Genomic DNA, 22,899 nt, shown 5'->3' with positions numbered 1-22,899 from the left:
TATTACACTACTTATCCAACCCTGATCATGCGTATTTGTTGATGAGTGTAAAAAATATAAAAATCATTATATTAGTAGAATCCATTCCAGACCCCGTACTTACACAAGACACTTACATTAACGTAATTTAGAAAAAAGTCATCCGGAGCGACTAACACGACCAATTAGGGTTAAATGACTTACAGGACGAATTACGTTAAGTGCCTCCAGGATTCAAACCAGCATCCTTTCAGTGATATGCCTAACATTCGTCTCTCTGTCGCCCCCACTTTAATGGCATTAATGGTACGCTTTCTCATTGCTGTCTCTTCAAAATCCTTTAATTGACATTGCTCATTCATTACAGAAAAAAACCTTTACAAAAAGTCTGTGCATGATGCCAAAAGTATTACTTTTTATAAATTAGTTATAAACTCTTAATTCTAGCATACAAGGCTATAGTTGTTTGTACATGAATGCGAAGTATTATACAAGTCAATGATAATATAGCTAGAGAACCAACAGCTTGAGTTCTGGACATAAACTCAACAGACAATTTTGGAAAATGTATTTCATAAATAAATGACACAAAAACAAAAATGCAGTAATACGTAATTGCATGCATCATTTAATTTGCAGAAGTAGTTTACCTGAATACATTTGACATATTTTCCCAACAAGGTACCTGAAATAAACCTGTCAGGTAGGTATAATCTTGTGAACTCAAACCTGAAGCTGGTAAACTGGACATATGAGCCTATTGCTGAATCAATACTTTGTTGCCCGAAACCACACATTGTTTGCCCGCAGGCCAAATAGCATAAACCTAGCCAAACACTTTGTTTTACCCAGTGTATATAGATAGATAGAAATATATAATGTGGCCAAAATACCATATTTGAGAGTTGTTCTTTGGCACAACGTATTGCGGAGTGCCTGGATACAGCACTTAGCCATGGTATATTGGCAAAATACTACAAAACTCAGAGATTATTTTCTGCTGTTATAAACCAGTTACAAACCGAATTTGAGCAGTAAAAGGTGATTTTATGTCATACATGTCGTATACAGTCTCATATACCACAGCTATCAGCCACTCAGCATTCAGGATTTAAAGTACCCAGTTTATATATATATTTATATTCATTGTTTGCTTCTAATGTATGTCTACAATGAACGTTGCTTGTCATTCTAGCATTCTGACAGGGGTTTGACCTTAAATTCTAAACATTAATTTCAAGACAAACCTTTCCAAAGTCATTATCATACTAATTTTGAACACATTCAAATGAACCCCAATGTGGAAAATTGCAAAGCTCTTTCTGTAATGGCTTTTGCAGGCGATCGACGTGTACATTAGTCCAGTCATAGCCATAGTAATATTGACAATTAGAATACCTCTTTGACTGCATGAACAGACATCAGGAGCAGGATAGAATCTACACTAAAATACAAATTCAAAGTATTCCTGCGGTCACACAAGCTACAGGTCAACATGCATCAGTAATTGTTCTCTATTTTCGAAATATTACAGCAGTTATCAGCATGAGAAATAGGTGCAATATTAGGACTAGCTAAAATAGTTGTGATACTAAAATGTCTTATGAAATGTTCAAGCATGTCTAGTATGTTGCAGAAAACATTCCCAAGTGCTGTTACTGTTGCTGTGATATATCACTACATAACCTATAGGTAGATTATAGGTGATATATCACTACATCACCTATAGGTAGAGTATCAGTGATATATCACTACATCTCCTATAGGTAGAGTATCAGTGATATATCACTACATCTCCTATAGGTAGATTATAGGTGATATATCACTGCATAACCTATAGGTAGATTATAGGTGATATATCACTACATCGCCTATAGGTAGATTATAGGTGATGCGGAAGAGAAAGAGGGACAAAAAAGAAGCCATTCACTGCTATAATGTCTCCTCAATCACTCAGTCTAAGGCATATGCTAAATTGTCTGTATCAGTATAACTATCTATTGTGACCATAGTGAAAGGATAAATGACACAATTCAGGAATATAAAATCTTGCATAAGCTTTGGAGTAAGAAACTGTATTGTCTATAGACGTGCAATATATCTAGGCTATATACAAGACTCAGCGCTAGAAAGAGAGCTTAGGGTAATGTATGTATGTAATTGTTTTTTTTATGTTTTGTTTCTTGTGCTACAGCACAGATATTGCTAAAATGTTCAATTAGAAATCAACCCCCATTCATTTTGCTGAACTGAGTCTAAATGTCCCCATCAGACCATGGATTGAGTAGCTTGTAACCTGATATGAAAGGGATGGCATTATAGATTTGAGCCTTTTATATTGTCTCTAGGCAATTTTCCCATCCATTTCAATTTTAAGTAATCAGTGCATTTTGTCACCAATAACACAAATCTATAAAATTGTAATACTCTACAAAACCAAGATAATAGCCAATAGAATTGAAATGATTGTGTAAATACACCATATTATTAAATTACAAATATGATATTTATGCTGTCCAGTATTTTCATGTTGCCTGAAAACCTACATTTTGAAAACAAAAAAAGTAATTAGATTCATACAATTGCAGATATTATTTACAATAGCTGAAATTCTATTTGATGTTCTATTAAAATGTTAATTTTTTTATTTTTAAAGGTTTTCTCCATATAATCACATTTTGTGCTTTTCTCTTTTAGACACCATTATCCATTGTATACCTCTCAATAACATCTTAATTTGGTTACAACATGAGGTAGCTACATTGCTAGCAGATGTTGTCTTCAACAATTATTCCACATTCCAGAATGCCGTGGGCTGTTACACCACTTCGTAAAACTTTGTTTTGATCATTGACATTTATATTGGATCATCCATGAAAAAAATACCAAACCTGATTAAAGTAAGAGTTATAATCAATGGGAGGCCTTAGTTAATAGTTTATCAGATGCTATAACCCTTTATAACATCTGACAAACTATGAACTAAGGCCTCCCTGTATTAGTATACTGCAATTGAAGCAAATTAACTGGTAGTAAATGATCTGGTAATATATTTTGGCATCAAATGTACAGATGTTCTCTGAATGTTAGGCTAAATGGTTCTGCATTTTTCCTTTTCCGATGTAGAATAAAGGTCTATTGGAAAGTAAAATCTACAGAGAATGCAACACATTTGCAAAAGGGTCATTCTCACGAAACTCTGAATTGCAATTTTCCACTAAATGGGCTCTTTGATCACTGATCACTGATATTAGGACCGGTACAGTACTTAGCTGTTGTATTAATGTTATACATTTTGATCATACACTACCAACACTTATGAATACATTTCCAATATTTTTTCATTCCTCCACTACTGTAATGGCCGGAGTAAACATAATACAAAGAAATACAAATATTAACACATTTTTCAAATGCTGAAAATGATTAAATGAGACTTTCCTAATATAAGATTTGTATCCCTTTTTAGTAATGAGAAGAAGGCAATGTGTGCCCCAATAGGAGGGACCAACAATTGATAGAAAATATATTTATTGATTTTCTTCATTTGATAACTTTTGTACTGATCTGTAACTACACATAAATCTGCTATTATTTAGGTTTGAAACAAGCTGTAAACTGCTAAATGAAGATTCAACTCTGATTCACATGGGAATACCTTTGGTTTGCTATGACATTCAGAACCTGAGACGAGGAGTTAAATTACCTTTAATTGGGAACTAATCTATAGAACATTTGACTGTTGCAATTGACCATTCTATGTTACAACCTTAATAAAATTAAGGTTTCATGTAAATTAGAATATTAAAACATGTTTGGAGTTTAATATGACTACTATTATTAATAGTATTATTAAATAGGCTACTTAACATAAAGGTGTTATTAAACTAAAGAGAATTGCAGGAAATTAACATTTTCCATTGTCTATTTAAACTAAACTGCTGTAGTCCTTTATAGTTGGTAGTTGATATTTCAGCTATACTTGCTACAGATGTGCTACAATTGGTTTCGTGAGAATCACCCAAAAGTGCTGTACTGAAACTGAGAAACTAGTGTACTCTTCAACTAGTTGATTTTCTAACGCACAATGCTGTTGATATCTAGCATTTTAGTGGATATTTGCAGTTATCTGTTTAAAGATTCTGAAAGGGATGTGTGGTTCAAATAAATACATCCAACAATATATATTGTGTTAAAAGGAACTGCTTCTACCTGCTCACAAAAGACAGTGATGAACACAGCCGCAAGTGCATTGAATAGCAATAGCTTGCTGGCTTGGTCTGCACTCCAGTTTCAGTAAGCAATATGTTTTAAATCACTCAGGAAAGCTGAGTTAATCGTGAGCAGTTATTGATTCAGCATTTCGTTAATTTTGGCAGTCAGGCAGAATAGAACTAAAGACAGGAAGGGTGAGATCATGCACATTGTTCACTATCAATTAGTCTGCCTTATTCTTCTACAGTCACTATTTGAGTCTCTTTAAAGGGCAGCAACCCAATGGTCCAGGTACCTTCCAAAAGGGATGGTTCCCAACCAACGAAGGACGGGCTAAGGACGACCGGGGGACCATGACACGAACTCCTGACATTCCCGAGCACGTCCTAAGGACTCATTTCTATTTGCAGGGTTATCAAGTCCCATCCATCACAGGAGTTCTTTAGGTCCCCATTCCAAGGCTTGTTCTGCAGTGGCTGGAGTTGCTATGAGAAACACGTCTTGATAAGAATTCTCTGTTGTACTAGTTCCGGGTCAATTTTGTTGCATAATGAGCGATGTGGTAGACATTCACACTGCTGAATGATCTGTCTTCAGAAGTGGCAGAGATCAAAGTTGTCATGACAACACTACACATTTTCTTGCATAGCATGATGTTATTCAATCTATGGGGCTTGTGTTGGTTAGCACAAATTGTTATCTTAGGGGTTTTAGTTCTCCAACTTGGGAATTCTTTAGAGGCTATATGCTTAGACAAGCACTTTTTCTCTGAATTTGAGCCAAAGCCTACAGCCTTGACTGTATTTAGTGTTAATGCTGTTTCTATAAAGACATTGTAGTGGCGTAGGCCTATATTCTGGGCTTATCACAAAATACGGCCATCTATACTAGTTTTCTTAGTCTAGTATAACAATTTTATTCATGACATTAAGTTGGCCCTATTATTTTTTTCCTTTCTATTTCCCTTTCTGAAATGTTACTTTATTTTGTATATTAGAGAAATATAAAAACATTTACTCAGCTATCAGTCAAACATTTACTGTGCATTCAAACCTTTTGGGCATCGTAATAATCAAGTAACTACCCAGTGTTACTAACAATAAAACATAATGATTGTGACTGCGGATTCGCCTGTTGAAACCCTGTTTGAGTCTGAGGTGTTTTTCTTCTCCAATGTAGGCTTTGGCCACACAATATAGCAGGACAATTTACCTTTATCTGGTTAGAAGAATATTATCTGTTGAAAGTGAGATTTTTACTGGGCAGTTACTTAAACGAATCATAATGCATTTTCCCATAGTCCACCAAGTTACAATATTTTCTCTTAGTGTGTGGTTCTTGGCCAAAAGAGGCATACATGCATTATGCAGTCATTAGTTGCATCTTGGGCATAAGTCTAATTTAAATGCATGCTTTTCCTGTATATACAGAATTAATGTGTTCTAATAGAGCTACAGACATCTTGTATTTTTTCTTTAGGGATTCTTTTGAGCCTATACCATCGGTCAAAATATTTTTGTGTAGCGTTATTCTAAAAACGTTGTGATCAGGAATTGGGGGATGTCTGCAAGAGGGGAGTAATTGAGGCTGAAGAGCAAAGATTGTCAGTTTGTCTGCTGATCTGTTTCTGGGCTCAATTCAATGTAGATTCTTTCAGGTGGGGATGTTGTTGGATGTATCGGCGGGCTCGGCAACACTGTCAACCACTTCAGGGGCTATAGCCAGCTCCATGCCCCTGGATGCTATTTCTGGCGTGGTGTCACCCATTAGGTCTTCTTCCTGGGCGTCGCCCTCAGACCGGGGCGGGGTCACAGGGCTGGAGCTCATGGCGGAGTCGGGGGTCCGGTCAGCTCCCTCCGGGATGACTGTGGCTGCCACGCTGTTAGAGTTGTTTAGAAGGAGCTTGTGGGAGGTGAAGGTCTGGGGCATGTCCGTCTCGCATTCGCTGTCCAGCGGGAGGGTGGACGAGTTGAACTCTACCCCTGAGTCGCTCATCTCTAGGAAGTTCTTGTCCGAGGTGAGAGTGTGATATCGGCCCGCTTTGGTTACCTCTAGTCCCTGGGAAAAGGAAGGAAAGTGGGGAGAAAAGGAAAGAAAAGGGTCAGCAATAAAGGACCATGAATAATTCATTTCCTATGTTAGGTTAGGTACTGCCTAACCCTGCATGGAGACCGGTTATTTATGGCGTTCTAAAGAAACACTGGCCCAGTATTCCTCTTCGTGTCTCTCTACATTTAATCTTAATCTACAATTATAATGTTGCAAGCGTTTTCTTTTGCACCTTACACTCTCCAGAGGACCTCAACCCACGTCGTTATCAACCTCTCGACACCTACTTACCTTTATGGTGACCTCGGTGCTTTCTGTAGCATTGCTGTTGTCCCACGTGGAAGCCAAAGTGGATTCTTCAGCGAACCGTGTATAGGCCTCTTGAACAACCTACCAGGGACAACACAAGAGGGTGGTATTTTAGCAGGAACCCGTGGCATGCACTTTCCAGCAGCAATCAGAAGTTCACTTCACCATAAACAACGCAAATAATAATACTGTGTATATACATGAATAGGAGTTTGCACACAAGCACATGTACTCCACGTTAAGCTCTTATAGATGTATAAGACCATAAGGAAGATGTATAGAGTGACAAGTTGAGGAACAGGAGCTGCTGGTGTAAAAAGAACACCCTGGAAATTTAGACGAAATGTCTTCAGGGTGCCATCGTTCTTGGGAACAGGGAATCGCATTCTACTGTGTCAGCAGAGATTGATTTGAATTTCGAAGCGGTCCAGAAACTGCTGTGCGGACCACAAAGCCAATCAATGTCCTGGTTTGTCGCTTGGTCTCTACAAATCCATGGCTAACTCTATAATGAAGAGTTGCTGCATCCTTCACGGTGTCGTCTAAACCTCCAGAGTAGACACCTCATAGAGGGATGAGAAACGTAAATGCCCCTCACATCATGTCACAATGTATATACATGTCAATAATCTACGATAAACCACTTTCAAACACAGAAATGTATAGCCTCGTGTGTACAGGAACTACACAGACAAATACACAAAGACAGACACGCAGGAGAAATAAAAACATAAATGGCACCCCTTTGACACATAATTCCCTTGGGCTAGTAACTGATTAAGCGATAGATTTCTCCACAATGTTTGTGATGAAGATCACAATCTGAGCAGTTCAAATATTGAATACTTCCTACGGTGCTTGAAAGAGCACGGCATTCCAAACCCAGATTAAGACTGTAACTAAATTAAACAGCGGCCTCCACGGTCATCTCCGTTATCCCACAGAACTCTAATGGAACTGGAACATATATCTCTGCTCTGTTGAAGTTACGGGGCCAAATGTTCGCTGTCCATCCAAAAAGTTAGACACCCAAATGTCCCCCAAGTTCCATGTGATTTTGCGCATTTGTTACAACAGATCTGTGGGATCCCTTAACGCTCACACAGTCTGTCCATGAGAGATTACCTCAACAGAGCCTCTACACTGAGCTTACACCATCAGTAATTTTGCTCCCGGAAATCTACCCATTGTACTCTTCAACTAGTTGATTTCCTAATGCACCACGCTGACGATGGAAGGCGAGTAGTTCAGCGGGAGCATTAATCGACGTGTATCTATGGACTCATTGCTATATTATGGTGCTGGGGGATATGAGGAATGCACTTTCTAACTTTTCTCAGTCTCCTGGTCCACACCTGCGGAGTACCTGGTTTGGGGGGCCCGTTGCTGTCCCTGTCCTTGTCCACCTGGTCATACATTTGACCTTGTCTAAAATCAAATAGACTCTAGATTTAGCCCAGAGAAATGTATAAATTAGTACAATTGGACTCTTAATATCTCACCCGGCACAGCCAGAAGAGGACTGGTCACCCCTCTGAGCCTGGGTCCTCTCTAGGTTTCTTCCGAAAATTCGGCCTTCTTAGGGAGTTTTTCCTAGCCACTGAAATCCAACACTACTGTTGTTTGCTCCTTGGGGTTTTTAGGCCGGGTGTCTCTGTAAAGCACTTTGTGACAACTGCTGTTGTAAAAAGGGCTTTATAAATAAATTTGACTGATCGATCGATTGATTGCAGCTTGGTTGCTACATATGCAGTCTGGCAGCCGTGGTGCATTACCAGAGAACACCGGACGCTCTCATGACAGAGTGTGCGGCTGTTGCCCTCCAGGTGGCAACTTAATCCAATGCATTATACAGCCTTATCTGTATGTACACGGACACGTAAGCCTGCTACAAACTAGCTGTCAGTGTTCTGGTTCAAAATGTGCTAATCACACAAAGTACCACAGCATGTAATCAGGAAGGCAAGTGATAAGAGTTCAGCCAATCTATCTGTTAATCGCTACTGCCCGGCTCTGTGACAAACGTACAACAGATACACGCACACACACACACACACACATATAAATACATGTTTACCTTGCAACTGGCGCCCAACAATAACATAGGCATGTGCGTGTGTGCTTGAGAACAGCCGAATCATAATGGACATCTGCATCTGTATGCTGATTTGCACTGAGGCTGTGACTACAGCTGTCACGAATTGTCATGAATGGGTAACTGCAGTTACTGGGCAGTTCAGAGACTGGCAAAAGGATGGCGGGGGTGAGGAATGGATGGCACAGACACAATCACTGGCGGTGGTAGGTGGGCCCACACGGCCTAGTGACTCCATGACCATCCTCAGAGCGTTAGTACAAACACCAATACAGATTCATCCACTTAACACTAGGGAATGAAGCCAGAACACAGTTCTCTCACCAAGCAGAGGCTCCGTCTGAGGCTCCTTTAAGAGGGAGAAAACGTAACGCAAAGGCAAATCGTTAACTAGCTTTTCCCGAAAATGTATATTAGGCCGACATCTATTTTGGGAGGGACCAAATACTAATGATAATGTTCTGCAAAAGATGAGGGGTGGAACATGAAAAATGTGCAAAACACTTTAACTGCCACAATTATGGATTGTGCGGTGTGGAGTGATTGGTGATTGGTGGGCGGATGATCTCATTTAGTGACAATGGCGACGTTGTGGACTGCAGACAAATCAACACTTGAAATGGTTATGATGGTGTGTTGATTGGTCATATAATATGGATTATCTCATTTTGTGTGATTCAAAACACCACTCATCCATGAAGCCGATACTGTGCAGACAGTTCTGTTTCCATGGTAAATCCCAGCGAATGAATAAAGTAAATTTGGACATTAAGTTTAATTAAAAGCTAATTATGTGAGGCTAATATGTCAAGACTAAAGACGAACATAGAAAGACTATTAGGGGACGAGAGAGAGGGACAGACAGAGGTACACACAAAGACAGTAAGGCACTGGCATATTTGTTTGACCTTAATTAGAGGGACAGTGCTACATTTGACTAAAATGACATTCATTTAATCAACCTATATGCAGTATAAGGACAGGTATGACAGAAGGCTTTGGTTTCAATTGCTAACTTTTAAGCAACTGTGGCTTGTGTCGAATTTAGCTCAATGGGAACATTAGGAGTATTGCACTTTATGCAAAACACCTCTCTAAGTAAATTTACAAAACAATTCTATGATACTTTTGGATGATTTGGACAATTGTTGGCAAAAACACATAAGATTAGCATTTAAAACAGCTGATCAAAATCAAAGCAGGATTCCTGTCCGATTTTGTCTATTGACTGCAAACAGAAAATAAATATATATATATTTTTGGAATGTTTTACGTTCTCTTTAAGAAGGGTTGCTGTCACCATTATCGCCACAAAGATCACTTTGCAATTGGCAACTTTGGTTAAAGAAATATGGTATTTTTCATATCATTTTGGAATCATATTCAGCCATTGAGACGATGACTAATAATTGTTAGTAAATTACCTTGAGCATTTTAACATGACAAAGCAGGTGCTGTTTAACCCTATCAAAAGGGTTGGACATTAGGGCATTAAGGTTTCCACCCAAGTGGGTTGGGGGACATTACGGTGAGTTACCTTGACGAATGCTTCTCCATCTCCCTTTCCTGCTTGTTGGGCGATAAGGGCAATTTTCCTTGCCTTCTCTGCCCTTCGGTGCACATTGATCAGGCAGGAGAACAAACAAACCAGCAAGAGAAAGACCAGGAGGCCCAGTAAGGAGAGAATTGCAACGTAGAGCGTGGGTAACTTATAGGCTGAAAGAGAAAGGGAAGATGAGGGGGAAAGGAAAGACAGGAATGTGACAAGAATTAGAATAGAATATTTATTGAGGTATGTAGATTGTGATGGCAATTTCTAAAGTGCAAAACAGTTCTATGAAAATGGTAGGTAAGACAGGAGAAATCAATTGTGCAATAAGCGGTTTTAATATACTTGCAAGGAGAGAGTACGCAGGTTACAAAGTAACAGTGAATAGTCTCTAAATAAAACATCATTTCGACAGTATTTATTACATAGAAAAAGGGGTGTGGTAAGATGCTGCCATCTGTCTCATGTCAATCAAACACATTCCCTTTGTTCTATCACAAGTCAAATGCTATCCTTCGCCCACCTTATCCTTACTGCCCCCTGTTGTGTATCTTCTCCTATCCTGTCCTAAAACCCATTGATCTGTATGTACCCCCATCCTGCTGGAGCTTCATGTTTACCTCAACACCTCATACTTCCTTTCCCACAGCACAACCAACATTCCTTTTCTCATTTAAACAGTTGGTCCGTCGTCTAATCAGTTAGAATACATTATTAAAGACATTTCCACAACAAGATCCATACAATCAAGCCTTAGTCTTCCTGACTCAAGGCTTACCTTCTACCTCCAGGTAGATGTTGGTCACAGGGAAGCCAAACTGGTCTGTCACTCTAAAGAGGCCCCTGTCACTGACTCGGACCCTCTCCAGAATGCACATGGAGCCCTCCACAGTCAGCCTGCGATCCAGTAAGGGATCCAATGGCATCACCAGCTCTCCTTGATCTATTATGACCCGGTCCCTCCGGTCCGAGTCCGGAGTGTACAGGAGGTTGGCTTTGGTTTGATCCACAAACATGTTGATCTTTAAAGTACTGCCATATGATAGGTGTACGAAGTTCTGGTGCTCTTTAGAACAAAGGGGAAAGGAGAAAAGTTGTCAAACTAATTCCAGTTGCACTTACCCTCACACATTCTCCCCACCAACTAACCGCAAATTCAAATTTCATTTGGTTCATGGTGCTATACTTCAGCCCTCCTCGTCTCACCTTTCACATTCAGGCATGTCCTCATCTTGACCTTCCCCTCGCGGTCTAGCACGGTGTAGCTGCCCTCGTCTGTCCCCCGCACCCTGCTTAGAGTCACCCTACTCTCCGACACGCTCAGACGACCCTTGTTCTCCTCGGCCAGGACAGAGCTCTGATTCAGCAGCAGCACCGCCGGCGGCTCTGTGGTCTGGTTGACCTGGGCTGGGCTGGGCCTGAACTCCAGGCTAATGGGGACGCTGATGTTTTTGATTTGGATGTGGTACGTCTCACCATACTTGACGACCTGCTCCATCGCACAATCTGCCGGGGAGCACAGAACAGCACAGCTCTAACACCCTGGGCCCCTGGGACGATTGTGTTGCTATAACGGGACAATGATCGCGATCAATGATTTCCTCCTAAGGGTTACATTGTTGTGCAGAGTCCTGAGACATCTGAGGATACAGTGGATGTTGGATAAACCATCATTTAAAGGACACAAACAAGTCAATTGCAGCATCGCCAGATGAATTCCTGTTACAGTAATTATGTAATAAGTACTAGAATACCCCGGACGAGGAGGATGATGTGTTTGACGTTAGCAGGCGCCTTGGTGTTCTTGATCACGTACGTGCCCTCGTCCTCCTCCCCCACGTCCTCCAAGACAAGGTGCTTGAGGGAGTTGAGCTGGGCCCGGCCGTTCATCACCTGACCGTTCCTCATCAGGACATTCTCCGAAGCGGGGTTGGAGGCTGGTTTGAACAGAACCTCTGTGCTGTCCAGGGATGGGAGAGGGATGTGCACGTCCTCACCGAAAAACGCAACCTTGTGTTCTTCTTTGACTGGAGAATGAAACAGATGTAGCGGTTGATTTGGGTATACAGAGTAAAAGGATACATATGATAGGAGCAGTGAAAAGCTTCTGATAGTATCATATTTAATCTTCTGGTTTTGACAGCCTCTGGCTAAAAACTGTAGATCATGTGCGACTTTACCTTTCTGCGATGCAGACAGAACTGTAAAGTAAAAGAGATTTTGCATTTATTTAGGTTTTGTGACAATATTTACAAAGATCCTTCATGATAAAGCCTTGTGTATTCTGCTTGAAGAGAAAGTGCCAAACTTGGCAAATATCAGTGTTTGAAATGTAAATTCCCTACATTTGTGCTGCCAAAAATGGAACTGCTGTCGACTGTATCAAACTAGTCATAAATTAGTGAAGAAAGGAACAGATAATTAAGTACTTTACCCATGTTGTACTCCACTGAAAACAATCTGATATAATAACTTGACTTTGGTTTTTGCTCTTTGAACATGTCCAAGTAAATCCCTGGTGACAAATTATCCAATGTACTTACCAGTGCAGAACATGGCTCCAAACAGGGCAACTCCAATTATTTTCATCTTGACTGAATCTCTGAAAATATTAAGAATATTTACATCAGGGTGTGTCTAATTATGGAGTGAATTTTTGTAGAAGCTTGTAACAGTATACAAGCAAATACGTTAGAGCTATGAAGAATAACGTAAAACTGAAGGGGAGTGGGGGCTATTTAAAACTCGTTGTCCGCTGTGGTAATGACATCATTTCCTGAGGTTAACAGTGGCTTCTAGTTCCCTAGGGCATTGGAGTAAGCTACTTTGTGTGACAATGAGCCTGTCCACAGTTAAAGTGGAAATGAACCAAGGCTTGGGACACAATTCTGCCTGGAGTGACAGAAGATGGGGAGGGGGAAAGCTAAATGACTCCAAAGATCCTAGTGCAAAGAAGAAAAGACATAACACAGAGTGCTTTTTGATAATACGCATCATTTCAGCTACAAGACATGCCAGAACAGGCTCTTTTATATTTGGGAAGCATCTATCCTATTCTGGCTGAAACTGGCTGAACATTCTAGTTTTGAAAGGAATTTGGTTTCTAAAAGATCATTTTCAATATCAAAATGTAGTAACAGTTTACTGTTACTTAAGTATCATTTAAGACATGTGAATTGCTTTTGAATTGTCTGCTTTGTTTTACAGACATGCAGTTGTATTAGCTACTTACCTCTATACCAGTATTATGCCTATATACAGTATATGCCTTATACAGCTCTGGAAAAATTAAGAGACCACTGCAAAATTATCAGTTTCTCTGGCAATACTAGGTATGTGTTCCATCTCTGGCTAATATCCCACTGTCACAGTGCAGTGCTTACACAGGCAGGTCATGGCCCAAATCAAGGCCAAAGTGCGCTGGTGATATGAACTACATGCTGCTGCCTGGCGATTGCATTATACAGTGATTGCCTGGGAAATAGTGATAAGAGTGTTTCATATATAGAGCACATACATACACCTCTGGAAACAATTAAGAGACTGCAAAATTATCTGTTTCTCTGGTTTTACTATTCATAGGTGTGTTTGAGTAAAATGAACAGTTTTGTTTTATTCTATAAACTACTGACAACATGACTTCCAAATTCCAAATAGAAATATTGTCATTTAAAGTATTTATTTGCAGAAAATAACAACTGGTAAAACAAAAATATGCATTGTTTTCAGACCTCAAATAATTCATTTTTCAACAACAAAATACTAATGTTTTAACTTAGGAAGAGTTCAAAAATCTATATTTGGTGGAATAACCTTGATTTAAAAAACAGTGCAAGTAGTACCTTGACCTTACTCCATTCTTCTACAGTCCAATCCTTATGGTCTTTTGCAAATTTCAGCCTGGCTCAGCCTGGCTCTGGAGCCTGTTTCGAATGGTCCTCGTCATGCACTTCACCCCAGCTGCTGTTTGCCATTCTTTTTAGAGGTCACTTGATGTCATACGGTTGATGGTTGATGAGTGACATTCGAATAAGTTAACGGTCATCTCGGTCAGTGGACAGTCGTTTTCACCCTGTGCCAGTCTGTATCTTTGTTGTCCCCAATGTCTGTTGATTGACCTTGTTCTTATGAACCACCGTCTTTGAAATTTTCAGGATGGAAGCAACCTGACGCTCACTGTATCCCTCTGCCAATAAAGCCAGAATGTAACCCTTTTTTCATGCAGATTTATTTTTTTTTTATTCAAATTACCTTTGAGGTACTACTTGCACTGTTTTTGCCATCCAGCTGGTCCTATTGCTAGAGGATAGTGATGACCACAGCAGTGGTTTTCATACTTTTCCTCGTTAAATTAGATTTGGTTCAGGTAATCACCTAATCAGTACCTCAGTAAGTAAAATGCCTGTGTTTGAATTTAACAGACACAGGAATGGAATGGCTGCCATCCATGTAGAGATGTTGATTTAAGAAAAATTAGGAGTGGTTGCTTAATTTTTTCCAGAGCTGAATATATAGTTGATTCTATAGTCTTGATCTAGTTGACTCTATTGTCTATATCTAGTTGACCATAGACTATATATGTATATCTATATATGTCTATATCAAGATCACTCACCTAAAGGATTATTAGGAACACCATACTAATACTGTGTTTGACCCCCTTTCGCCTTCAGAACTGCCTTAATTCTATGTGGTATTGATTCAACAAGGTGCTGAAAGCATTCTTTAGAAATGTTGGCCCATATTGATAGGATAGCATCTTGCAGTTGATGGAGATTTGTGGGATGCACATCCAGGGCACGAAGCTCCCGTTCCACCACATCCCAAAGATGCTCTATTGGGTTGAGATCTGGTGACTGTGTGGGCCATTTCAGTACAGTGAACTCATTGTCATGTTCAAGAAACCAATTTGAAATGATTCAAGCTTTGTGACATGGTGCATTATCCTGCTGGAAGTAGCCATCAGAGGATGGGTCCATGGTGGTCATAAAGGGATGGACATGGTCAGAAACAATGCTCAGGTAGGCCGTGGCATTTAAACGATGCCCAATTGGCACTAAGGGGCCTAAAGTGTGCCAAGAAAACAGTGGTAACAAGGCATGATGGATCCATGTTCTCATTCTGTTTACGCCAAATTCTGACTCTACCATCTTAATGTCTCAACAGAAATTGAGACTCATCAGACCAGGCAACATTTTTCCAGTCTTCAACTGTCCAATTTTGGTGAGCTCGTGCAAATTGTAGCCTCTTTTTCCTATTTGTAGTAGAGATGAGTGGTACCCGGTGGGGTCTTCTGCTGTTGTAGCCCATCCGCCTCAAGGTTGTGCGTGTTGTGGCTTCACAAATGCTTTGCTGCATACCTCGATTGTAACAAGTGGTTATTTCAGTCAAAGTTGCTCTTCTATCAGCTTGAATCAGTCGGCCCATTCTCCTCTGACCTCTAGCATCAAAAAGGCATTTTCGCCCACAGGACTGCCGCATACTGGATGTTTTTCCCTTCTCACACCATTCTTTGTAAACCCTAAAAATGGTAGTGCCTGAAAATCCCAGTAACTGAGCAGATTGTGAAATACTCAGACCGGCCCATCTGGCACCAACAACCATGCCAGGTTAGCTAAGTTACCAATTTCTCAAACTCTCAAAAATAGCTAAATTCACGACACAGCTTGATTAAATGTATGTACACTCATCATATAATATACATACAAGTTACTATGTGCACTGAAACGTTTTAGTTTTAACAGGTATATCCAGATTATATCACGCCGAAGTGAACACATACCTCTCTCAGTCGAGTAGAATGCAGACTGAGAAAAGCATGAGATAACTCCGCATATAACCAAACCAACACTCTAGAGGGCGCACTTACACAACTAACTCTCCCAATATCTGTAAACTACACGAAATGCTGAACAATACAATATTTTGGTGAAATAAACTCACAAAATAAATGAACGGTTGCAAAAATCTGTAATTCTTTGACCTGTTACATATTGTCTATATCTATTTGGCCCTATAGTATATATCTAATTTACCCTTATTTTCTATATCTAATTGGGCCTATTTTCTATATCTAGTTGTTTATCATAAAGACTATATCTAGTTGTTTATCATGAAGACTATATCTAGTTGGTTATCATAAAGACGATATCTAGTTGGTTATCATAAATAATATATCTAATTGGTTATCATAAAGAATATATCTAGTTGGTTATCATAAAGACTTTATCTAGTATATCTAGTCAAGTTGATGATCCTATAGTCTATAATGAATTGATATTCCTATATTTTGTATGTAGTTAATCCTTAACTTGTTTATCCTATTGTCTACATCAGGGCTGCCCAACCCTGTTTCTGGCTATCAACGAACCTGTAGTTTTTTTTTCTCCAACTCCAATTTAGATTAGATTCAACTTTATTGTAAGTGAACAGTATCAGTACAGTACAACGAAATGCAGTAACTCCAATTTGCACTGCTGATCCTATTAGATTGAATGAGAATCTAAATCAGGTTAGTAACAACTGGGGTTTGAGGGAAAACCTACAAAAGGTTAGACAGCAAGAGGATTTGGCAACCCTGGTCTATATCTAGTTGATGAGCCTAGACTTTCTCTAATTGATGATATACAGTGATATACTGATTTTGTACATTTTCCCACTGACAAAGAAATGATCATTCTATAATTTTAATGGTAGGTTTATTTGAACAGTGAGAGACAGAAAAACAAAAATAAAATCCAGAAAAATGCATGTGAAAAATTTTATAAATTGATTAGCATTTTAATGATTGAAATAAGTATTCAACCCCTCTGCAAAACATGACTTAGTATTTGGTGGAAAAACCCTTGTTGGCAATCACAGAGGTCAGACGTTTTCTTGTAATTGGCCACCAGGTTTGCACACATCCCAGGAGGGATTTTGTCCCACTCCTCTTTGCTGATCTTCTCCAAGTTATTAAGATTTCGAGGCTGACATTTGGCAACTCGAACCTTCAGCTCCCTCTACAGATTTTCTATGGGATTAAGGTCTGGAGACTGGCTAGGACTGGCTAGGACTGGCTAGGACTCCAATACCTTAATGTGCTTCTTCTTGAGCCACTCCTTTGTTGTCTTGGCCGTGTGTTTTGGGTCATTGTCATGCTGGAATATCCATCCATGACCCATTTTCAATGCCCTGGCTGAGGGAAGGAGGTTCTCACCCAAGATTTGATGGTACATGGCCCCGTCCATCGTCCCTTTGATGCGGTGAAGTTGTCCTGTCCCCTTAGCAGAAATACACCCCCAATGAATAATGTTTCCACCTCCATGTTTGACGGTGGGGATGGTGTTCTTGGGGTCAGAGGCAGTATTCCTCCCCTCCAAACACGGCAAGGTGAGTTGATGCCAAAGAGCTCGATTTTGGTTTCATCTGATCACAACAGTTTCATCCAGTTCTCTTCTGAATCATTCAGATGTTCATTGGCAAACTTCAGACGGGCCTGTACATGTGCTTTCTTGAGCAGGGGGACATTGCGGGCACTGCAGGATTTCAGTCCTTCACAGCATAGTGTGTTACCAATTGTTTTCTTGGTGACTATGGTCCCAGCTGCCTTGAGATCATTGACAAGATGCTCCTGTGTAGTTCTGGGCTGATTCCTCACCGTTCTCATGATCATTGCAACTCCACAAGGTGAGATCTTGCATGGAGCCCCAGACCAAGGGAGATTGACAGTTCTTTTGTGTTTCTTCCATTTTCGAATTATCACACCAACAGTTGTCACCTTCTCACTAAGCTGCTTGGCGATGGTCTTGTAGCCCATTCCATCCTTGTGTAGGTCTACAATCTTGTCCCTGACATCCTTGGACAGCTCTTTGGTCTTGGCTCGTGGAGAGTTTGGAATCTGAGTGATTTCTTCTGTAGACAGGTGTCTTTTATACAGGTAACAAACTGAGATTAGGAGCACTCCCTTTAAGAATGTGCTCCTAATCTCAGCTCATTAGCTATATAAAATATACCTGGGAGCCAGAAATCTTTCTGATTGAGAGGGGATGAAATACTTATTTCACTCATTAAAATGCAAATAAATTTATAACATTTTTGACATGCATTTTTCTGGATTTTTTTGTTGTTATTCTGTCCCTCACTGTTCAAATAAACCTACCATTAAAATTATAGACTGATCATTTCTTTGTCAGTGGGCAAAAAAAAATTTCCTCACTAAATTAACATATTTCATATCTTGTTGATCATATACAGCTCCGGAAAAAATGAAGAGACCACTACACCTTTTTCTTTCTTTTCCAAAAAAGTTGAAAAGGAAAGTTTTGAGTGAGGAACAGAAGGGTTAAAATTAAGAGACCACTGCAAACTGCACCCTTCTGTTCCTCACTCAAAACTTTCCTTTTCAACTTTTTTGGGAAAGAAAGAAAAAGGTGCAGTGGTCTCTTCATTTTTTTCTGGAGCTGTGTCTACATACTGAATACTTTATTCAAGGACATAGGTCAATAGGGCTCTGCTTTTTTTTAACAAGGAGCACTGGTACTCCTGAACTACAATTCCAGGTTTGCAAAGCAAAAATACGTAGGTGCATATGTGTTTAAAATAGTTGCATTATAGAGCTCTGCATTTAATTACAAAAATATCTGACAGGTTCCTGTTTAGTTTGCTCATGCTACAGATGTAAACCTGCCTGTTTGTGAAAAGGTCTACAAGAAAAACGCTCTCTCTAACTACAACGATGCAAATACACTCACCTAAAGGATTATTAGGAACACCATACTAATACTGTGTTTGACCCCCTTTCGCCTTCAGAACTGCCTTAATTCTACATGGCATTGATTCAACAAGGTGGTGAAAGCATTCTTTAGAAATGTTGGCCCATATTGATAGGATAGCATCTTGCAGTTGATGGAGATTTGTGGGATGCACATCCAGGGCACGAAGCTCCCGTTCCACCACATCCCAAAGATGCTCTATTGGGTTGAGATCTGGTTACTGTTACATTTCAGTACAGTGAACTCATTGTCATGTTCAAGAAACCAATTTGAAATGATTCAAGCTTTGTGACATGGTGCATTATCCTGCTGGAAGTAGCCATCAGAGGATGGGTCCATGGTGGTCATAATGGGATGGACATGGTCAGAAACAATGCTCAGGTAGGCTGTGGCATTTAAACGATACCAATTGGCACTAAGGGGCCTAAAGTGTGCTAAGAAAACATCCCCCACACCATTACACTACCACCACCAGCCTGCACAGTGGTAACAAGGCATGATGGATCCATGTTCTCATTCTGTTTACGCCAAATTCTGACTCTATCATCTGAATGTCACAACAGAAATCGAGACTCATCAGACCAGGCAACATTCTTCCAGTCTTCAACTGTCCAATTTTGGTGAGCTTGTGCAAATTGTAGCCTCTTTTTCCTATTTGTAGTGGAGAAGAGTGGTACCCGGTGGGATCTTCTGCTGTTGTAGCCCATCCTCCTCAAGGTTGTGCGTGTTGTGGCTTCACAAATGCTTTGCTGCATACCTCAGTTGTAACGAGTGGTTATTTCAGTCAAAGTTGCTCTTCTATCAGCTTGAATCAGTCAGCCCATTCTCCTCTGACCTCTAGCATCAACAAGGCATTTTCGCCCACAGGACTGCCGCATACTGGATGTTTTTCCCTTTTCACACCATTCTTTGTAAACCCTAGAAATGGTTGTGCGTGAAAATCCCAGTAACTGAGCAGATTGTGAAATACTCAGACCGGCCCAAAATTGCTTAAATCACCTTTCTTTCCCATTCTGACATTCAGTTTGGAGTTCAGGAGATTGTCTTGACCAGGACCCCACCCCTAAATGCATTGAAGCAACTGCCATGTGATTGGTTGATTAGATAATTGCATTAATGAGAAATTTAACCTGTGTTCCTAATAATCCTTTAGGTGAGTGTATACCATATATATATTTTACCCCTGAGGCTCCAACATCCAGTAACAACTTATAGAAAAGCTAAAGAGTCATGAGAGTATTTAATCTCTTGCTTCTATGTGGCCCTAATATTATCACCTAATGTTGGGCACGGCTCTTAAACCCACAGCATGCCTCCTAATGGAACGCTTTTATGAACAAAATACTTGTATTTAAATGTGTAGAGGTGTTCGACCTATTTCTGGCGCACATTTGATTTATTTCTTTACCTACACACACTCGCGTCTCGCGCGCGCTGCATTCTCCCCTTGTTCTATCAGCTGTTAAAACAGTGAGTGAGTCAGTCTTAGCACCGGCGGTGCGACAAGTCAGGGTGTGTCACACTCCGCTGCAAGGGCTGTCCCAACACAAGATAGTAACAGAGATGTTTTATACTAACGATGACTATCCAAGTCTGGGCAATTTTGGAAAACATAGATGTGACCCCTACACCCTCAAGCTTAGATTTATGTTAGGTCACCCGCGTGGAATTTGGCAAAACCCTTTTTCTTTGCGTGAATCACACATAACATAAATGTACTCTACAGTAAAATCTCTCCCTCCCGCGACCCCTTTCGCAAAATAGCCAGTGTCATTAACACAATCTGGGTTCTCTCATCTGTACAGTGAGTATGACATTTGCGAAATAGACTACCAAACACTTAATCAGCGACTCAGCTGAATTCGCCATATGCTGTTCCCATTAATTACGCAGACTAACGATTTGGTGTCCTGGCGGGGTGTCCACGTATTAAGGCATTATGCAGGACCTCAGACATAGAATGAAGCATCACCAGTTCCACATTAAAACAGCATAAATTACATAAACGAGGAAGGGGCGTTTAGGAACATATATGATATATATCCTACACGGATATTGATTCATCGTCTTTATATTACCCAGTCCTATAATAAATTGACCATTCGATGGGGGGAATAATAACGAATTGTCCTTATTGTTTGTCTTTGTGTTCCTTGAAAGATATTCTACTGAATTACAGAAAGGCCGACAACCTTTCGAAATACCATAAGTAGCATATACAATACTGCCCAGTGCTTCAAAATTGTAACAGTTTGTTTCCATTGTCTGCTATTGGTCTTTGGTTACGCGAAGTGAATTTATTCTACATGTTAAATTGTCATGCCATTTTACATTTTATCGGTGAAAATGAAATTACTGTTATAACATCTTATCAGTTGCATTATTACAGGAAATACGCCCTAATCACCCATTGTAGATATCTGTTAGACATGTATAAAACTATATATAACAAAAATAACCAGCCATAAACGAGAAAACTGCAGAATTTAACCCATACATTTCCCGATGAAATACAAAGCTGATCAGATAGCCAACTATCTTGTAACATAATTAGATGCTTTTAATTACCTTTCAGACACGCCTGGATCCAAGTGGGAGCAGGCGGGGTACAGGAAGAGGTGTTTTCTGCAAATGTATGTTTTTTTTCTTCTTAATATCTTAACCCCCTCACTCGCCCCCAACCCGTCTACAAGAAAGAGACTCAATGGTGTAACGAATCGGGATTATCTGGAGAGTTTCGGAAGCTGTCGGTTAGTTCCCTTTCAATGATCGGTAGAACTCGGATAATTTCGTTAGAATCCGGAGGTTCAGCCACCACTAAAATCCATGTGATATTATGTTAAATTAAAAAAATTATACAAAAATATGTAAACGTTTTATTACAGGTAAATAAACAAAAACAAAATAATATGGCCTATAATATTTTGCTACTTTTAATTGTTGCTACTGCTGAATTCTGCAAATTCAATTAATTTTTCTCTCATGATCTAGTTATTAATGTATTTATTTTGACTTTACATCCCCCTCATTCTTCTATTAAAGGTGTTAGAGAGCCAACCAGCTCAAAATATGCCTTCACTATATCCTTCAGCCCTTCACAATCCCGAAAGAAGCATGCAAGGATTCCATTTAAGGACTTTAGCTTTGAGTTCAATACCAGTACACATCCATCTCCATCTGTCAGAGATTCACTTCCTGACCAACATGTAAAGATGAGTCATCACATTTAGGACTCAGTCCCACTAAAGTGTTGTAAGAATGCCTGCTCTCATGTGGGAGCTCATAACGTCACGAGGTTAGATTGGTAGCCTGGTCCATTTAACTCATAAATTACAGACAAAACTAGTTGGTTGTAGCTGGTAATTGATTTCAACATCCACCCTTTCAGGCTGAGGGGCAATCCACCCCCACAACCTCAAGTGGGAGGATAACAGACATCACAGACATCACCAAGAAGGCACACAGCAGATATTCCTTTCGCAGAATCTGAAAAAAAAAGAAAACCTGTCGACTGAACAGTTTTTTCCCCAGTGATCTGGCCCTCAGAAACTGGCCATCTGTCCTACAGACACTAATAAAAAGATGCTAAATTAAACCTGCACTATATTGCATTTAAACTCCATTCATTTTGTTGTATCCAGATTCATATACTTTACTGATAGTAAATCCATGTATTTAATGCTTATATCCCATTATCTTATATTGTTGTCACACCTTGTGTTGTCACTGTTAACATTATGTAGAGCACCTTTTTATTTCCTTTCCAAAGAAGTTGAAAAGGAATGTTTTGAGTGAGGAACAGAAGTGCTCAATCTACAGTGGTCTCTTAATTTTAACCCTACTGTTCCTCACTCAAAACCTTCCTTTAGAACTTTTTTGGAAAAGAAAGGAAAAGGTGCAGTGGTCTCTTAATTCTTTCCAGAGCTCTAGATTCAGATCATGTCACTTGT

The 22,899-nt window shown here is 39.8% G+C and overlaps 1 protein-coding gene across 2 annotated transcripts; it reads right to left on the bottom strand.

The window, feature by feature from the left end:
- Window positions 1-2,872: 2,872 nt before the first annotated feature.
- On the bottom strand, window positions 2,873-21,702 carry LOC105028595. Of its 2 annotated transcripts, none has more exons than XM_010901449.5 (9): window positions 21,518-21,702; window positions 12,740-12,798; window positions 12,377-12,397; window positions 11,951-12,223; window positions 11,403-11,702; window positions 10,975-11,262; window positions 10,185-10,363; window positions 6,535-6,633; window positions 2,873-6,252 (listed from the first exon to the last, which is right to left on the bottom strand). In XM_010901449.5, exons 2-9 carry the CDS (start codon window positions 12,783-12,785, stop codon window positions 5,848-5,850), a joined length of 1,611 nt encoding a protein of 536 aa, XP_010899751.4. In that variant the 5' UTR covers window positions 12,786-12,798; window positions 21,518-21,702; the 3' UTR covers window positions 2,873-5,847. The 2 variants fall into 2 exon arrangements, with proteins under 2 accessions (XP_010899751.4, XP_034150778.1); XM_034294887.1 differs by lacking the exon at window positions 21,518-21,702 and adding an exon at window positions 15,979-15,997.
- Window positions 21,703-22,899: the final 1,197 nt, after the last annotated feature.

The sequence above is a fragment of the Esox lucius genome, chromosome 10 (assembly GCF_011004845.1).
Source record: "Esox lucius isolate fEsoLuc1 chromosome 10, fEsoLuc1.pri, whole genome shotgun sequence".
NCBI lineage: Eukaryota > Metazoa > Chordata > Actinopteri > Esociformes > Esocidae > Esox > Esox lucius.
This window is presented reverse-complemented; position numbering and strand designations above follow the sequence as displayed.